The sequence below is a fragment of the Myxine glutinosa genome, chromosome 7 (genome assembly GCF_964187855.1).
Source record: "Myxine glutinosa chromosome 7, kmMyxGlut1.1, whole genome shotgun sequence".
Lineage (NCBI taxonomy): Eukaryota > Metazoa > Chordata > Myxini > Myxiniformes > Myxinidae > Myxine > Myxine glutinosa.
Genome location: NC_136267.1, coordinates 41,351,910 through 41,369,851, shown reverse-complemented (window position 1 = coordinate 41,369,851; position 17,942 = coordinate 41,351,910). Strand labels below are relative to the sequence as shown.

At 41.4% G+C, this 17,942-nt stretch overlaps 1 protein-coding gene across 3 annotated transcripts in view; it reads right to left on the bottom strand.

Annotated features, from left to right (window-relative positions):
* Window positions 1-7,186: 7,186 nt before the first annotated feature.
* The window catches only part of CDK7 (cyclin dependent kinase 7), a 46,905-nt gene continuing 36,149 nt past the window's right edge, over window positions 7,187-17,942 (bottom strand). For 2 of the 3 annotated variants that reach the window (XM_068122166.2, XM_068122165.2), the window contains 4 exons: window positions 14,052-14,138; window positions 13,807-13,956; window positions 8,623-8,773; window positions 7,187-8,524 (listed from right to left, as the gene is read on the bottom strand). In XM_068122166.2, the coding sequence (XP_067978267.1) occupies window positions 8,496-8,524; window positions 8,623-8,773; window positions 13,807-13,956; window positions 14,052-14,138 (417 nt within the window). In that variant the 3' untranslated portion in view covers window positions 7,187-8,495. Of the gene's footprint in view, window positions 8,525-8,622; window positions 8,774-9,497; window positions 12,693-13,806; window positions 13,957-14,051; window positions 14,139-17,942 lie in introns of those variants that run through there. The other variant, XM_078781579.1, reaches the window with a different exon arrangement.

Below are 17,942 nucleotides of genomic sequence, written 5' to 3'. Positions count from 1 at the left end.
GCATGATGTTAACAGGGTAGATAGGTGTGATGTCACCAGGGTAGAGAGGCGTGATGTCCCCAGGGTAGATAGGTCGTGATGTCACCAGGGTAGATAGGCACGATGTTAACAGGATAGATAGGCATGATGTTAACAGGGTAGATAGGCATGATGTTAACAGGGTAGATAGGTGTGATGTCACCAGGGTAGATAGGCGTGATGTTAACAGGGTAGATAGGCATGATGTTAACAGGGTAGATAGGTGTGATGTCACCAGGGTAGAGAGGCGTGATGTCACCAGGGTAGATAGGCGTAATGTCACCAGGATAGATAGGCGTGATGTCACCAGTGTAGAGAGGCGTGATGTCACCAGTGTAGAGAGGCGTGATGTCACCAGGGTAGATAGGTCGTGATGTCACCAGGGTAGATAGGCGTAATGTCACCAGGATAGATAGGCGTGATGTTAACAGGGTAGATAGGCATGATGTTAACAGGGTAGATAGGTGTGATGTCACCAGGGTAGAGAGGCGTGATGTCCCCAGGGTAGATAGGTCGTGATGTCACCAGGGTAGATAGGCGTGATGTTAACAGGGTAGATAGGCATGATGTTAACACGGTAGATAGGTGTGATGTCACCAGGGTAGAGAGGCGTGATGTCACCAGGGTAGAGAGGGCGTGATGTCACCAGGGTAGATAGGCATAATGTCACCAGGGTAGATAGGTATGATGTTAACAGGGTAGATGGGTGTGATGTTCGGGTGTCCACATACTTTTGGCCATGTAGTGTGTATATATATATATATATATATATATATATATATATATATATATATATATATATATATATTATATATATACATACACACGCGCACACACACACACACACACACACACACACACACACGTACATAACATGGAAGGAAGACAGGGGGTGAACATGGTGTATATACAAGCTCAGCACAATAAAGGGGTGAAAAGAGAGGAAGGGAAAACAGGCATTAAGATAGATAAGAAGGGAACCCAAGCTAAACACAGCAATAAAGGGATTGAACAATCTAAGGGAGAAAGAGTTCAATGGTTACATACTTGAACAACGAAACAACAATCAAGCTACAAAGCTGCTCATGGCAAATATGGCGGCCAAAAAAAAAATGGAATTCATCAGTTTTTAAACTGAAGAAAATATCTGGCTTTGTAATGAAGCCTCTTCTCCTTAAAAAGGTGTTTAGAAATATCAAAGCCAGAAGTTGGTCATCAAGAAGGTGTCGATATTATCTGTTAAAAAGTTTTGATCTATTCAGAATAACGACTACTTCGAAATGATGAAGTAGCCGGTCATAATGCAATCTACCATGACAGTTCAACATCTGCAAAAGCGATTATTAATCTGCAGGACACGGTAGAGGTTCCGGTGGTGCTGTGCATGGGTATGAGAATCCTACATATTCAGGAAGTGTACGAGAATCCTACATCAAGCTGTTCATTCCCTGCCCCATTATGTTAACTGGGCCAATTGGTCTTCGATGTGATGACTTGCCATTGTTGTCCCCACAAAGTAAGACCATCACCCAAGTTGCTGCGCATTTAAATTTCATCCCTATTTTCGGTGTTGGGTCAATCTGGGAGGTTTGGTGGAGGTTTTCCCCCCTGTCACACCCCTACAGCACTCCCCCAAGCAGGACCAATCACAAGAAAGTTACTTGGTTCTGTTATCGCTCTGGATATATTGGGAGGTGGCCAGGTGCCAGGGCACGCAAAGGCCTCGCTACGTGTTGGTGTGTAATTCGATCGATTACATATACTATGCCATCCAACAGGAAGCAACTGGCCTTCATCACGCTGATCAGGTTCCTCATAATGATTATGTCATATCATTTTGGTTTTCACATGAAGCTTGGTTGCAGCAACCACCAATGGAGGATGATGTCGATTTTTAGTTTTTGTTTATTTTTTGTGTCTAAGGCAAAAGAGCAAACACAGAATGTGGAATGGCAAATGGTGATGAAACTTCTGATTAACAAAAACTTCAACCAAGTCGAAATTTACAAATGACTTCCTGCCTAGTATGGTGGCGATGACCTGTCAGGGCCCTTTGTATATTAAAGCACAACCTGAGTGCAAGAAGTTTTTCTGAAGACTTCCTATAGATTGAGAGATCTGGTCAAGGTGCCCACATCTGACATCAAACCTACATTGGAGTGTTGCTCTCCAGTATGGCATTCCTCCTTGACACAACAGCAGGTATATATGATAGAAACATTACAAAAACGTGCACCAAGGATTATCTAGGTCTAGGCTACCACCTCTGAAGACTAAAACCATGCACTGGCTACCCGCCAACTGAATAAGGAAAGTCATGAACAACTTTGGAATAACTTTGCACAGGTGATTTCCAGACTGCTTACATGAAAAACTAGAACGCCACTCGGTAGAGCGCATACTCCCGCCGTGGGTCAAGTTGGAGCCCTATCTTCCAATGGTAAAAAATTCCTGGATCCGGAATAATATCCTGAGCTTCACGAAAAACTAATGAATGCTTCCTTATCCCAAGGGCAATCATCCCAACAACTTTCATCCAAATCCGTTCAGAACTTTTCCAGATATCTTGTTCACAAACACACAAACACATACACGGAACGGATACGATCGAATGCATTACTCCCTGGCGGGAATAGCAATCGTCACACAGCCAACTGAGAGTTTCCTTGAATTTGCTTCTGTATCCATCTTGTCCACCGCATGTGTCCTTTCCTAACCCTTATTCTTCTCTACATCCCTTATTTCTCCAAATCGCCCTCTATTATGTCCTTCAACCCTGCTGTTTGTCTGTTTCCCCCCCCTGTCTTTCTTCTGTTCCTTTTGTGTGGTTACATCCTGATCCGTTCGATATCCTCCACGAACAGTCCACGTTTTGCATCCCACTGATACGCCGGATCTGCATCCGGACCTGAACCTACATCCAATCAGCCCTGATCTTGTCACCTAACCTACTCATCCAAGTTTTGTCCAAATCCATCCACAACGTTTTGAGATACTATGTTATAAACAGTTTTGTCCCTATCTCTCACTCATGAAAAATCACTTTAAAAAAATTAAATTTTAGTATTCGGATCTTTACCAAAATCTCATGAATTTGGCATTGTCACACCCACCCTATCCACCAAGTTTCAACCAAATCCGTCCATAATTTTTTGAGATATCCTGCTCATAGACAGACAAACAAGGGTGAAACCATAACCTCCATCCACCTTCGGTGGCATGGGAACAAATATCCAAGAAAAATCTTCCATAATCAAATAAAATCTTGTATGCTGTAGAACCCCGACATTCACAGGGGATATGTTCCCGAAAAATGGCGCAAATGTCAAATCCGCGAATGTCAGGGCATTGTTTCAATGGGAAAATGAGGGACAGGTTCCCAGCAGTTCATGATTCGTAAGGGGAAATCAAAATCCCACAAAAAAAAAAAAACATGAATACGTGAAGCACAGGGTCACGGATGTTGAAGCAGGTCGCATTTTTCAACCACAAATATATATGGGGTTCACAAATGTTGGGACCATGAATGTCGAGGTCCAACAATAACAAGAATGACCGCACTGTGCTCACACGTGACGCAAAATATATATTTTTCGCCTCCTCTGTCCAATGGCCCTTTCCCTCTCATCTCTCTAATTCTAACTCTGTCCTGGTCCTGACTTCGTGAAAGAGGAGGTACACCATCTTGGATGTTTTTTTGTTTGTTTTTTTTGTATACTGAATCGAGGCTCGTGAAAGAGCTGACATTTACTTCACAAACAAATCAACCAGACAAACAAAATATATAAAAAGAGGGAGCGGAAGACAAGAGAATGGGAAGCACGCAAACACTTGAGAGCACACAACATTTAAGAGCAGGGAGATGTGTGGGAGGGAGAGGGCTTGGGGGGAGGAGGCGTGGGAAAGGGGGGGGGAGAAGTATAAAACACAAGGACACCAAGGACTTCCAGGACAGAAGTTGGTATTTCAAAAAGTGGAATTGGGGTGAAATTATCGGGGATAGAAAGATCAAGGTTTTGGATGGGGGAAGATAAGAGATGGTGGTGAACAGCTGTTTTAAAGACCTGGAGGGTGGAGTGGGATTGAAGAGAGTGAGGGAGTTTGTTCCAGAGGCTGGAGAAAAGAGGAATGAAGGAGTGAAGGTGAGCAGAGAGTCTTGATTTTGGCAGTTTAACCATAAGAGGGTTGCAGGCAGATCTTGTGCGACCTGTAGGAATATTTGCGGGACAGAGCCCAGAGAGAGCTGGGGGGGCAAGGCCAGAGAGGAGTCGGTAGAAGACGAAAAGACCACCAACCTGCCTGCGTGGTCCAGTGCTCAGACTCAGTCCTGCAAAATCGATAGGCTGTCTCCGTGCCATGGGCTTGTTCGAGAGAACTGTCTGGGGCTATACAATAACGACAGGAATAAATGCTACCAACTGTTTTTTTTTGGTAAAATTGTTTTAAACAATTGTAGTCTTTGTTTTCTTAACATATTAATGATGCAATCGCCATAGCCCACCGAGTGCAATATGTTGTTTTACATGGCCAAATAATAATCTTAAAAGTGATGGTTGGGAACAAGTCAAAGAGAACACCTGGGCAAAATGAATGATGAGCAGCATTTTCCTGGTGGTTCGTTAACATGTTTTAAGTGTAAAACCATACCCACAAAAATGTCAAAGGTAAAAATTAAACAAACTAGTGGGGTCACCCGAGCATGGAGGTGTATCGTTGTGATCGGTGCAGCCGTTTTTGCGGTACCCGAACGATAACATTAGGTGGGAGTCCAAACCTGAAAATGCTGGAGACCAAAGCTGAAATTGGAAAACAATATAGCCTATTTTACTCCAGGGGGTCCCAGGATTACCCACCCAAAATTTCGTTGCGGTCGGTTCAGCTGTTTTTGCGGTACCTGGGAACGGACGGACAGACAGACAGACGGACGGACATTTGGTGAATTATAGTAAGATAAATAAATGCCTGCCTCGAGTGAAGAAATACTAGCATTGAGGGACAGCAAAGGATGATGATGGTACACCTTGTGAGCACGATGGTGTATATGCTCAAAATTATTTTCTAACATTCAACTTTCATAACTACACAATTGAAACTACCAAATTAGATGTACAAGATAACATAGAGTTAATGTTAAAAATACCATACAACTGGGTTTTTCACCTTTGTAACTTCAATTGATGGGAAATTGTGGAACCTATCGTTGGTCTTACCTGGTTCCGTCTAGACCACAGAGACTATATTGTAATCGGTCTTTGTGTCCACACGTGTGCAAGACACCACAAAGATCTATTTTAACATCGATTGTTAATTCTCTGATGTACTGTAATCTATGAACCCCACAACGACCTGAATTGTTAATGCTCGTTCTTCTCGTTGGTTCAGTTGATGCGCTAAAATTGCCTCATCTTGCCAACATTTATATCCCAGCTGTTTGTGTAAGTCAGTCCACAAGATAACATCAGCCTTTCATAATCTTTCCATCAAAATTGCCAGGATTGCTAGGTTTTAACCTTTGACTTGAAGCTTCATTTGTAATCCCGACTTCCACAAATCAATAAAGTGTGACAACACTATTAGTCTTAGAGTGACAATACAAGCAGAGGATTGTGAAGATTGGTAATGGGTGGGGGAGGGAATGCTTGGGGCATCTTCTATTTTTACTCGGAATCGTTTGGATAGACTGTGGAGAACATTTTTGTAAGGTGTTCTGCGAGATAATGCTGTGAAAAGTTGTTCTGATTTCGTCCTTGGAAATATTTGCAAATTTCAACCTAAGGGGCAATTCTATGAGGTGATAATGTGCTGGTTATGAGACGCTATGACTGACTCATAGATGCATCGAGATGTTATGATTGAGATTCGATCATCGACAGATGAACTTCACTAAAGATTATCATTCCGATGCCTTGCCACCTTAAGTGGTATTTAGCATTTCGTCTCAGAGCACGGTGTCCTTCGGATGGGGACGCCATCCTGTCTGCAATGTTATGGACATTAAAGATCCCAGAGCGTCCACCAAAAAAAGAAGGCAATTGTGTGCCAGTACAAATAAAATGTATAATTAGCACTAGCTGCACCTGTAAATTGGGAGTCCCAATGTGTGGCATAAGTGTGATGGGCCTAACAGCCTCATGCAATATCACTACACAATACTGTACTGTAATTTCAAAGACAAGTGCTTTGTAAATCAGTCATCATTGGTAATATACATTAAAACAAAATGGCAATACCCCTGGTGCTCATCTGGTAGAATAAACAGTATATTGCACTGACTAAAGGTATTTTAAACCAATTTCAATGCTTGCTAGAAGACATGACAGCATGTAGAATCATACTAACATAATCACAAGAATTTAAACAAAAACAAAAAAAATCCTATTTGGGGGGGGCAACCTCCCCCCCGCCCCCCTCCGACCCCGTGTACCTCCTCAAATACCAGGAACAAACTCTGGTACAACAGGGGTGACTAAGGTTGTGTGTAGTTTCTGAGAAGAGAGCAAATACCTGTTTTGGGGGGAACAGCCCATTTGGGGGGAACAGAACAGCCCCCCCCCCCATAGATCCCCAAAGGGGCAGATTTTTTTAAATTCCGCGAACAAACGTTGGTACACACCGGGTGATGAAGGTTGTAGTGAAGTTTCATCAGAATTGCGTGTGTAGTTTCTGAGAAGAAAGCAACCCCCCCCCCCCCCCACCCCCACCCCACCCATAGACCCCCTAAAGGGGCAGATTTTTTTTTAAATGCGTGAACAAACTTTAGTCACAAAACAACAAATATCATTGGCAATCCTATCAGCGGTTTCAAAGAAGTTTCAAATGTTTATGGACTGACGACGCGCCATCGCATAAGCTCCCCTGAACTTCGTTCCAGGTGAGCTTAAAAAAAAAAAAAAAAAAAAAAAAAAAAAAAATATCGGCCAAGCTCACAACAGAGCTTAAACAAAGAAGCATTGTGTCAACAATGACCAACAGAGTTAGAATTCGGACAATCCGAGGACAGATATGGAGGAAAGAAAATAAATGAATGAATGAGGAAATTAAGGAAGAGAGAAAAAAAAAAAAAGGAAAAAAATAAATAAGGATGCACACAATCATTTATTCTTTGAAATGTCATGTTGGGTTACAAAGGTCATACCGTCTTTAACGAGGAAGGAGGAAAGACGTTACAGAACGAGGAAAGAGGTCTTTATTAACGGAGAAAGCATGGTGTGGTTTTATTACAAAAAAGGTGGTTGTTTTTCTGAAAATGGCATATATGATGATGATGGATGACGATGAATCATTATTGGTCAAATGAAAAGCGAAAATAAATATTTTATTCACTACAAAGTAGGGGAATTACAAAAGTTATCAGTATCACACAATGTCAGTTATGTATCACAGAAGGAGAGGAGGTCGGTGGGAATTGGGGGATTCGTTCATTTCAGATATTAAAAGAATTGAGCATCGACACTTAGCCAAAACATAATGACGCTAATGCCGTTAAATATCAAACTACCAGCACACGGTGATTAAACAAAACTTACATATGTGGAATTTTACTGTACAATATAGAAAAGTGTATAGAAACTCATAATTTGGGCCATTTTTCTGGGAAGGTCCTGGCTGATCAATTGCTTTATTATCGATTATACCAAAAGTCATAATTATAGTAGTAGTGCATGGAATATTATTGAGACCAAGTGACTGATCTGAAAGCTTACTAGCTTTAAATCGGGAATGTTTCAGACAGTTCCAAAACATTGTACGGCCTAGTAAACAAAAATAACTAACATCACCAAGTTAAGCATGAAGTTTGATTTCTTCTTGTTACCTAAAGAATGCTTGCTTACAAAGTTCAAAAAAGAAAAAGTGTTGGAATCCAGGTAATTTTTTCTGCGTTCTTGCATTAGTATTGGCCGCTTGCGTATGGCTTTGCATTGGCATTTTACTTTTCAGGAGAGGCGATCCAGGCAGCTAACCAAGCCGGGCCAACTCTGTCCAGACACCGTGCCAGCTTGTACTGACAGTTAACCAGGTTGGGTCCGACGTAGTCAGTCAACTGGGAGACTACAACATGGAAAATTGCAGTACGCATAGACGCCCAATCTAATGCATGCCCAAAAAAGGGGAAAACAAACCATCTATGGAGATGAACCAAGTGACATATGTGTTTTCTTAAAGATACAAAACCCAAGCAACAACAATGATGACGATGACAAAAAATAAACAGGGCATAAAGACAACATCGAAGTTGTTATGCTTTTCTATGAATGGCACAACAAAATTACAAAGGTAAACCAGAACTTGTGTTCGACAAAGGACACTTATAGCATAAGGCGGAAACAAGTTAAAATGTTACATTCGGTATTCATTAGACTTCATTTTAATCACTTATCTTTGTACACATCAGCTGATGCTTTCAAAGCTCTCCGTATACAAAACAATGTTCTGCTGATGAAATCACAGGATGTCTTCGGAATACTTTCCAAAAGCCTTCAAAAAACCAGCTTCTTCACAAAGCCAGCTGGTGACAAAAAGGGCGATAACAGCAACGTCAAAAGAAAACCCTTTAAGAGCAACAATGACGATCAATTGTTTTTCATGCAGGAATTGAAAACATACCATCTTCGAGACCCTCCTTTCTCTTTCTTTTCATTCCAGCAGTTAGATGTAGATGTTGTTCCTTAGCTGCTTCTGCTGCACAATTTGCACGTGGAAGCTGAGGGCCTGGTGTAGGCCCTGGCCTGTTGCTGAAATATGACATATTTAGTGCCTGTGAAGAAAAGAGAACAATGAGAATAATAGGAAAGAGTACCCATGTATGCAAGTAAGTAATTAAGTAAATAAATACATTTTTAAGGCAAGATTTACCTTGTAAAAAGCTCAAAGTTTAACTAAATAGCTGATATACCCATCAAGGTGATGGGTTCGTATGGGATTTGATAGGTTGGGAGGACCATAGAAGAACAAGCATTCTAAGTATTGCGCTGCAATACATGTCCCCTACCGGCAGTCTGTCATCCGGAAAACTGTTGGGGAAATTACCAAAGTTCAAAGTGTATCGAAACGTCGTGAAGTTCGAACTTGATCTGTAACTTATCATGAGGAAACCATGTACCAAGTTTGAAATCATTAGCATTAAGAGTTTAGAAAAAAAGTCCGGAAAGCTGTTCTTTGCGTGACGGACTGACAGACGGACAGACGGAGGGACGGCGTGCAAACCTATAGTCCCCTCCGGTGTACACCGGTTGGGGAGTAATAACAACCCTATAACTGTATGATGCCCAAAGTATTGCTCACCTGAATGTTGTGACATCATCCAGCATGGCAAGTGCTTTGAGAAAAGTCTACTTATGAATGGGCTGAATGGAATAAATTGAAGGTTTGTGTATGTAATACAAGATAGTGTTGGTCGTTGTGTTATTTAGTGAACGGTTCATATAGAATCTGCAAACTTGTGATTTTTTACTTTCTATGATCACACTGAACACAAAACAACCCGTTTCCAATTTTTTTATTTATGTCCAGTGGCAAAATTCAAGATGGCCGCCAGCATATACCGAAAAAGCAATAAATCGTTATATTTGAACCAACGTATTCAATATATGCACAATGATAAGCTTATTATGGACATGCTTTTGATTACAATATATTTGTATCTACATATGGTTGTATGAAATAGACTGTCTTCAATGTTTTCATTCATATCCATTGACAACATCCAAGATGGCGTCCACCAAATTTCGAAAAAATACGATATTTTTATACCTGAACCATTTATTTACGTACATGTATAATGATAAGCTAAGGACATTTTTGTGATTACAATATATTCTTTTCTACCAAGTATGTTACTTCTTTAAGAAGTTTTCAATGTTTTCATTAATGTCGTAGAATAAGTCCAAGATGGTGGCCACCATATACAGAAAAATCAAACCATTTATCAACATACTTGTGTTATGGAAATTTACCTAGGCATGTTATGTATCTAACAATCATGGGGAAAACAAAATGGTGTTCATACACATATCAAATTGGATGCTCAATTATACATGTATCCGGATGCTAGTTATCTGCCACATTATTAGTCATCACTGTCGCTGTCATCATCATCATCACTCTCTGTCTCCTCATTTGCAACATTAGTGCATGATCCTTCAGCACCTTCACACTTGCAAAGCTCTGTGCATGACAGATTATTGGTCTTGCAAGAACACCGTCCACTGCATTTGCTGGCAATACATGAACACTTCACGAGGCCGACGACAGCCTCTGGTACCGGTGGAACTTTCGACGTCACAGGAACACAACGTCCGTCATCTAGTTGTTTCCATCCCAACGATACTGGATCTAGAAGACTTGGAACAGCTACTGTGTCCTGCACCCAAATGTTAGCTTGGAAGTGTGCTCGCAGAATGTGTTCAGTTATGGATCCTTGAGTTGGAGGTAGTTTCTCTACACCCTGGTTGCCCTTGAGTTGCTTGAACATATGCCACCGGAGTGCTTTAGCTGATTCATAACCAGGTTTGAAGAGCTGACACACAAACTTTTCACAACCAGCCAACACCTCCGGAGATGGATACACACCAACACCAAGCCCAGCTAGTGCATGGATTACGTCATCACTAGCCTTCATGAAGGATTTGAAGCAAGTAGGCTTTCCCTTTCCCTGGATGTGGCCAGTGGTATCACATCCAGTGAGCGCGTGGAATCCTGGCAAAGCTGCTGCACGTTCTGCGCCAATGGCCATGTAGATAGGTTTGAGTTTAATCTTCCGTCGTCGATCACCAGAGCCCATGATGATGAGACTCTCTGTGTTGAGGTCTGGGACCCTGCGCAGAGCGAGCACCAACACATCTGTGTCAGAGGAGTATATATGTGGTGTATTACCCAAACTACTCACTGCTACTGCATACATGACCAGTAACGTGTCGGCTTCCTCCTGTGTACTTGTGATGTTCACCATGTTTGATTGGGAAGACATAACACCTTTGTGTGTGTGGGTAGTGATCGGCAGTTTGCACAGCTGGACAGATTTTGTGCAAGGTATAGCACGAGGTTGGCTTTGGTTTCCTTGGTTCCTTGGAATACCTTAAAGTCTTTCATAGGTGTGGAATCTTCTATTTTGTATCCCTTGTCTTGTGCTCTTCCTGCTGTTCGGAGCTGTCTCGTTCTGTCCTTCATGGAGTTTGTAACAGTGTAGTTATCGAATAATAAGTATATGTCACTGTAGCCTCGCGACTTGTTGTCAACACTTCGAATGAAACAGCCTGACAGGTCTCGGCAACACTTTATACCATCCTTCCGAACAACCATCTCCTGCACGAGAGCCATGCCATTATTACGACGCAGCCACTGGTGATTTTGGGTCATACAGGAGTTGCCGATTAGATTTGTGGGCTTGTACTATTTGCTGAGAGAGGATTGACGCAGATCTATTAAACTCTTGTGCACGAGCTTCAGTTTTAACTGTAGTTGTACCTTTCATGATCCAAAGCACCATGCTGTGGAGCTCCTGTGGCACTACGCAATGCTCACTATTTTCGAGTGTTCCGGTGAAAACCCACGGGTCTTTCTTTGTTTCCTGGATCAATTTACGTAGGACTCTGCATGCTTCAAATAACTTCTTCATGTCATCGTATGTGTTGTTCTTGACAGCTTCATCAACTGCAGCATTTTGTGCAGCTTTGGAATGTATCAGTGTAGGCTTCTTCGGTGATGGTGTGAACTGAACGGGATTAACATTTTCCTCGATATTTTGTCGTAGCCACCTCCGCTCGGACTTGGCGTTAGAAAACTTCGTGACATACTGGATGTTGTATTGTTCCATCTTCGATAAGTATAGCTTTTCTGCTTCGTCCATTGGAATAAATTCTCCCTCGTTGATGCGATCTTGTATTTCGGCAAAGAATTCAATTTCAGCCGTGATGTGGTGTACTGTCGGCCCACTGGCATCTGTGTTGCAGCGGTCAGCTGTCTTAGGGCATGATCCACTGTCTGCAGCATTTCCCTGCTTTAGAAACTGCCACTGTTCGGTGATGCACTTCTTGTGGTAGACAATATCACGTGACAGCGCATCATTGTCAGATAGGACAATGGCATAGTTAACCTTCCATTCTTGGTTGTTGGAGTGGTGTACTATGTCCTTTATCTGCTTTCCAATATTTGCTGATTGACATTCGTGCAAGGGACCTTGTATTTTACCTTGACAGAAGAAACATTCTGTTTTGTCATATGCAGTTAACTGTGATCGGGTGTACTTTTTTGACACTGGCTCTTCGTCCGTAGCACTAAGTGTTGATGAAGCAGTTGGTCTCCCCACGGTTCGGCTACTAAGGAGAGTAACATCGGATGTTGCACACGCTCGGTTGTAGCGCTTTTCATCACGTATTATATGTTCTTTATTTGTGCTCATAGCATAGCACGTTCTGTGCCACACAACATGTTTGTCACATAAATCTTGTGCTGTCAATTGTCCAATTTTTTCGTTGAGTGCAATAAAGTCAGTGTTTCCAAACTGCGCTCTCAAACGAACCGCTGTTAGAAATTTGTCATACGTTGATTGCTTTTGGGACTGTGGGGGTTCCTTTAATTGTTCTTCTTTTGAAGTTTGACATTTGATGCACAGCTTGAAATTTAGTTCGGTACGTGCCCTTTTCTCCAGAGGTTCCGCTTCGGATGCCATTATTTACCTGCAAGTAGAAAAGAAAATACATGTTTAGAAATGGACACTTCATAAGCTGGTCAACTCTGATTTCATGGCAGATTGCACCCATGCATCCATTCCTGTGGTTACATTATTATGGCTCAAGCCATGCAGTCTTCCATAGAACGATCAGGACAGATTTATTTTGCTGAAAAACAAATATACATAATCATTATTATAACCCAAATATTTGTGTACCGTTCATTGGGTATTTATATGGGTGTGCCATGCCATATGGCGCCAATTATACCTCATATTGGATGATTATTCACTTTATGCTTTGTGTTATTGATGATATAAGTACTTCAATGAATTCAGTGACCAAAAAAACCTATAAAACGATATACTGGACAACTATATCCATTACAAATGTCCAAAATAGTTGGCGATTAAGCGATTATCGTGTTAAATGGCCGCCATCTTGGATTTAGTGCGTATCCATGCTGGAAAAAATTGGAAACAGGTGGTTTTGAGTCCTATGTGATCTAAAGAAGTCAATAAGTACCAGTTTCAAGATTCTATATGAAAGTTTCACTCCCCTGTTAATTGCAACATAACCGCATACACTAAGACACCATAACCAGAAATGAAAAATTGTTAATGATGCCTGTGTTTTGGAGACTATGTCTTCTCCCCCAACACCAAAACGGAGGGGCTGGTCAAAGCCTCCCCAACCCCCAACCCCCAATACACACACACACACACACACACACACACACACACACACACACACACACACACACACACACACACACACACACACACACACACAGTCCCTTCCCTCTCCTACCACCACCACCCTCCCCCCCCGCAGCCACTCTCTCCCCCCTCATTCCCCCCCACCCCGCATCCACCCCTTCCCGCTCCCTCGAACCACCCAGGGCAGTGCAGGGTAGTTCAGATAGTTATTTATAGATATTAAGTATTTGATGTCGATGCAAATCAGACTATTGAGCCATTGGGGTGTACAAGCCACCTGGGTTACTGATTCTCAAATAAATTCCATCTAGACAAACCGACCGAAACGATTCCAACTATCCAGTTACAGGGTCCGGTTCAGCCCTGCAAATGAATCAACAAGAAGCCACATTGTGGTGCACCTGCGTGGCTGTAATGCGGGAGTTGGGGTTGAAGTTGAAAAGGCCTTTGAGCAGTTCCAATAAGTCATCACCAGCAGCTGTGAATATGTTCTCGAGCGGTGTGCCCGACTGTGGCTTGAAAGCCACATAATCTGCTAGATTGGTCATGTCCTGGATATACAGGAAACAAGTTATAGAGGATTTTACATCCCGGTCATGATGCAGGATAAACGACTGATGGCGTTGCAATCGACGTGAGCACTTACCGGCCATTCTTCTTCCACCGGGGTACCGAGTGCTTCAAATATCTTGAAAAGCTGATCAAGGTCAGAATCACCAGGGAGAAAAGGTGTCTGAAGTGAGGAGGAGGGGATGGGTAGGGAGTGGGAGGTAAGTGGGCACAAAATAATCACCGCAAAGTTATGGCTAAAGAACTCCACATTAACGGTAGAGTGAAGGAAGCCTTCTAAATACAATATACGGTGCAACACATTTTATTGAAAACTAAAGATTTTTTTTTTTTTGGAAGCATACAAGATCGAGGCTCATGTAAGAGCTAACATTATTCACACAAAAAAAAAAACGGAAACACAAAACATACAATAAAGGGAGCGGGAGACAAGATGGAGAGAGAGAGGGAAGCACACAAGTACAACAGCATAGAACAGTGACATCGGGAGATCTGTGGGAGGGAGAGGGCTTGGGGGGAGGAGACATGGGAAGGTGGGGGTGGGAGAGGTATAAAACACATGGACACAGCCAGGACTTCCAGGAAAGAAGTCGGTATTTCAAAAAAGTGGATCTGGGGTGAATTAACGGGGGTAGAAAAGATCAAGGTTTTGGATGGGGGAAGATGCCTTCTTCTTCCTGGTGGTGAACAGCTGTTTTAAAGACCTGGAGGGAGGAGTGGGATTGAAGAGAGTGAGGGAGTTTGTTCCAGAGGTGGGAGTAAAGAGGAATTTTAGGGAAAAAAAAGAAAAAAAAGAAGAGAGAATGGAACTTTAGGTGGAGCAATCCCATTTTTAGGAGAAAATATATGATCACAGAATTTCTTGTCTGTAATGATATATTGTCTCATCCAACTTAATATAAAGGAAGATTGCAATACAGATTTTTTTTTTAATCGTAATCAAAATATGTTGACGAGTCATTCAGTGAAATAAACTTTAACTCCATTACAGAATCATTTGTTAAGCCTGTTACTGCTAAATGGGGGCAGCAGATCAAAGCGGATAAGGGGTGATATGATGACACAGTGGTATGCTAAACTTGTGTATCCTGAAGGCAATGATATCATCAGCAGACAGTTCCAGTCCATAGTGCTGGAGCAACAACATGTTTGTGAAAAGTGTCCGTAATATGTGAAAAAACTGGGACAATTACATTATCCTTCTTGTGCCATACTCGCTGGGGTAATGGGTTAGAGCGTCCGCTGCGAATCTGGGAGGTAGATGGTTCAAACCCTGGCCGAGTCATACCAAATACTTTTAAAATGGTTCGTGCTGCTTCCTTGCTTGACACTTAGCATTTCGAAGGATAGAGCACAGACAAACAACGCTGGAAATGGTAAAGACAGTCGGGTACAACCCTTGGCCAAGAAACTGCTTCATCAGCACCAACGCTCTGCAAGGAGAACAGTACATCAAATCATCAAAATCCTGTACCATACTCTCTCCTGAGCGTCGGTACTGCCAACGCAGTTTCTTGGTATGGATTACGCTGGGTGGTTTACAGTTGGTTCCCAGCAGTCCATCCTGGCAGGAATTTATCATTTGTCCAGGATGCCGGTGATATCTCGCCAACTCTTTGCGAAGGACATAGTCGTTTCTTTGACGTCCACCAACTAATGCCAGGAGACGGGACTTCCAGTTTGTCGTCCAACCTCGGGATGGCACACACATTGATGAATCGGCCTGCCTGTGAAACACCTGGGTGACAGTTTATATCATCGTCAGGATTCAAACCCAGGCTAGACAGCTCAGAGGTGAGTGCGTATACCTCCGAGTTATCCAGCCAGTCATTGCCAATTATAAATGCTAAATTTTTATTCTGTCAAAACCGAAAAATATAAATTTCAACAAATACGGACAGGTGATCTCGCTCAAAGTGGAATATTAAACGAGGTGTTTGAATCTCGATAATCCGTTTCTCATTCTTCGTCGGACGTTGTGCGGCTCTATCCCAAAAGATAACGATAATGTCCGGAGTCGTTTTGTCTTGTCATTTTATTGTTGCCTGTACTTGTATTTCTGGTGTTTTTTTGTAAATATTTATGTGTCCGCACCTCTTTGTTCACGTCTGTCCAAACAATTGATTGTCCTTTTCTAAAAATGGCCTGCACTTTATTGTCAGCCTGATCCTGTTCAGCAAAATCTCAAGAATCCATTGCTTGGAAAAGATAGCAAGCTTATTCAATGATAGTTTTTGCATTCTTATCTACTTCCTATGTATATTGTTACTACTTTGGCTTTATTCCCAACCTTCTGGAACCTCTTCTTTCTGCCATTCATCATTAAACATTTTTGTCAGGATTATCACCAAAGACTCTTCTCCTATTATGATTTCAGGGAGGTATGTTACTGTCTCCCACAGCATTTGCACAAACACATTTCCATTTCAGCCTTTACAACATAAACTCGGTTATAGTTATCAAAGGACTTTTTTTTTTTATAATGGACTTTGTAAAATGAATGAATGAATTATTTTTTTTACAATTTTTTACTTTATTTATTTTACTATATTTATTTTTAATTTCCTATATTTATTTTACTTTATTTATTTATTTACTATATTTATAATTTATTTTACAATAATTTATTTTACAATAATTTATTTTACAATTATGGACAATGGACTTTTTTTATTAAAATGGTTATCAATGGACTTTTGAGAGATATTTTTTGGACTTCATTTATTTTGCTTTCTTGTCCCAAAATGTATTTATTTCCTTTCAAAAACCTTATTGTAATCATTTATTAAATTTTTTCAGCTCATCTATCAACTATCTAATGAAGTGTTCAACCTTCAACCTCAGTTTCTTTTGTTTCTCACTTAGCCTGCCAGATATTTTATTTATCTACAGTTTGCTACCTCTTTTTCTATTTCAATCTCAAAACTTATTTTTACATTTCAGTTATAGTTTCAGTTAAAGTCATAGTTCCTTGACATCAGTAATAGCATTTCAAATTTCCCACCCCATTTTATTTCCTATTTATTTGTCTATCTTTCAACGGTTAGTTTCCACAGATTACATTTTAGCATTTTGTGTGTTCCTATTTGGTGCTTTCGGCTTCACCTTTAATTTTGGAAATAACTAATCTGTGATCAGTTGGTATATTACATCATTGATGTGCTCTTGTGTCTCATAATCGATGTCCTCCATCTACTATTGGTGATAATAAAAATCAAATACATTATGTGACATTCTATCTGGTGAAGTCCATGCTTTTGTTCCTGTACGTTTTTACTGCAACTTGCCACAGGTCTACAAGAGCTCCGCGTTGTTGTTGTTGTTGTGATTCTTGTTGGGGGTCGATTTTTTTAAATGTCAACTCATTGGTCGGTCAGCTGCCGGATCCCACTCACATTTGTCGCTCAACTCCACCCACCATGGTACCCAGAGAAAATAATATGGCCGCCATCTTGGTTTTCTGGTGGGCCAAAGACATCAGGCCTGTAGGCCTCTGCTGATTATACACTGTCCGGGTTTGCTGTGTCAGATTTCCATTAGCTTTGTTTGGGATGAATGTTACTCACGATGAGGAACCCCAATAAATCTAATCAATGTCAAATAAAAACTATTCGTAAGGTTTATTAAATTCTGTCAGCACGCATGGTACACACACCTCCCTAAAAAATAGTGCGACGTAATTTTTGAACGGCCCCAAATTGGGGTTAAACGATCCGTGACCATGTGAAGAATCAGCTCATTTTTATATAACCGTAGCAGAGGCTGACATGGATGAGAGGTGCCGAGTTAATCATTTAATAGCACATTAAATGCACATTTCCCAATCGGCCCATTGCAGGTTCGGATTTTGTTGCAGGTTGGGAGCACAGTGCAGTCATTCTTGTTTTGTACAATAAACCCTCGTTTTATGAGGGGTTTTATTTACACATCATTTTCTGCATACCATACTATTTTTACGTGGGTCCAG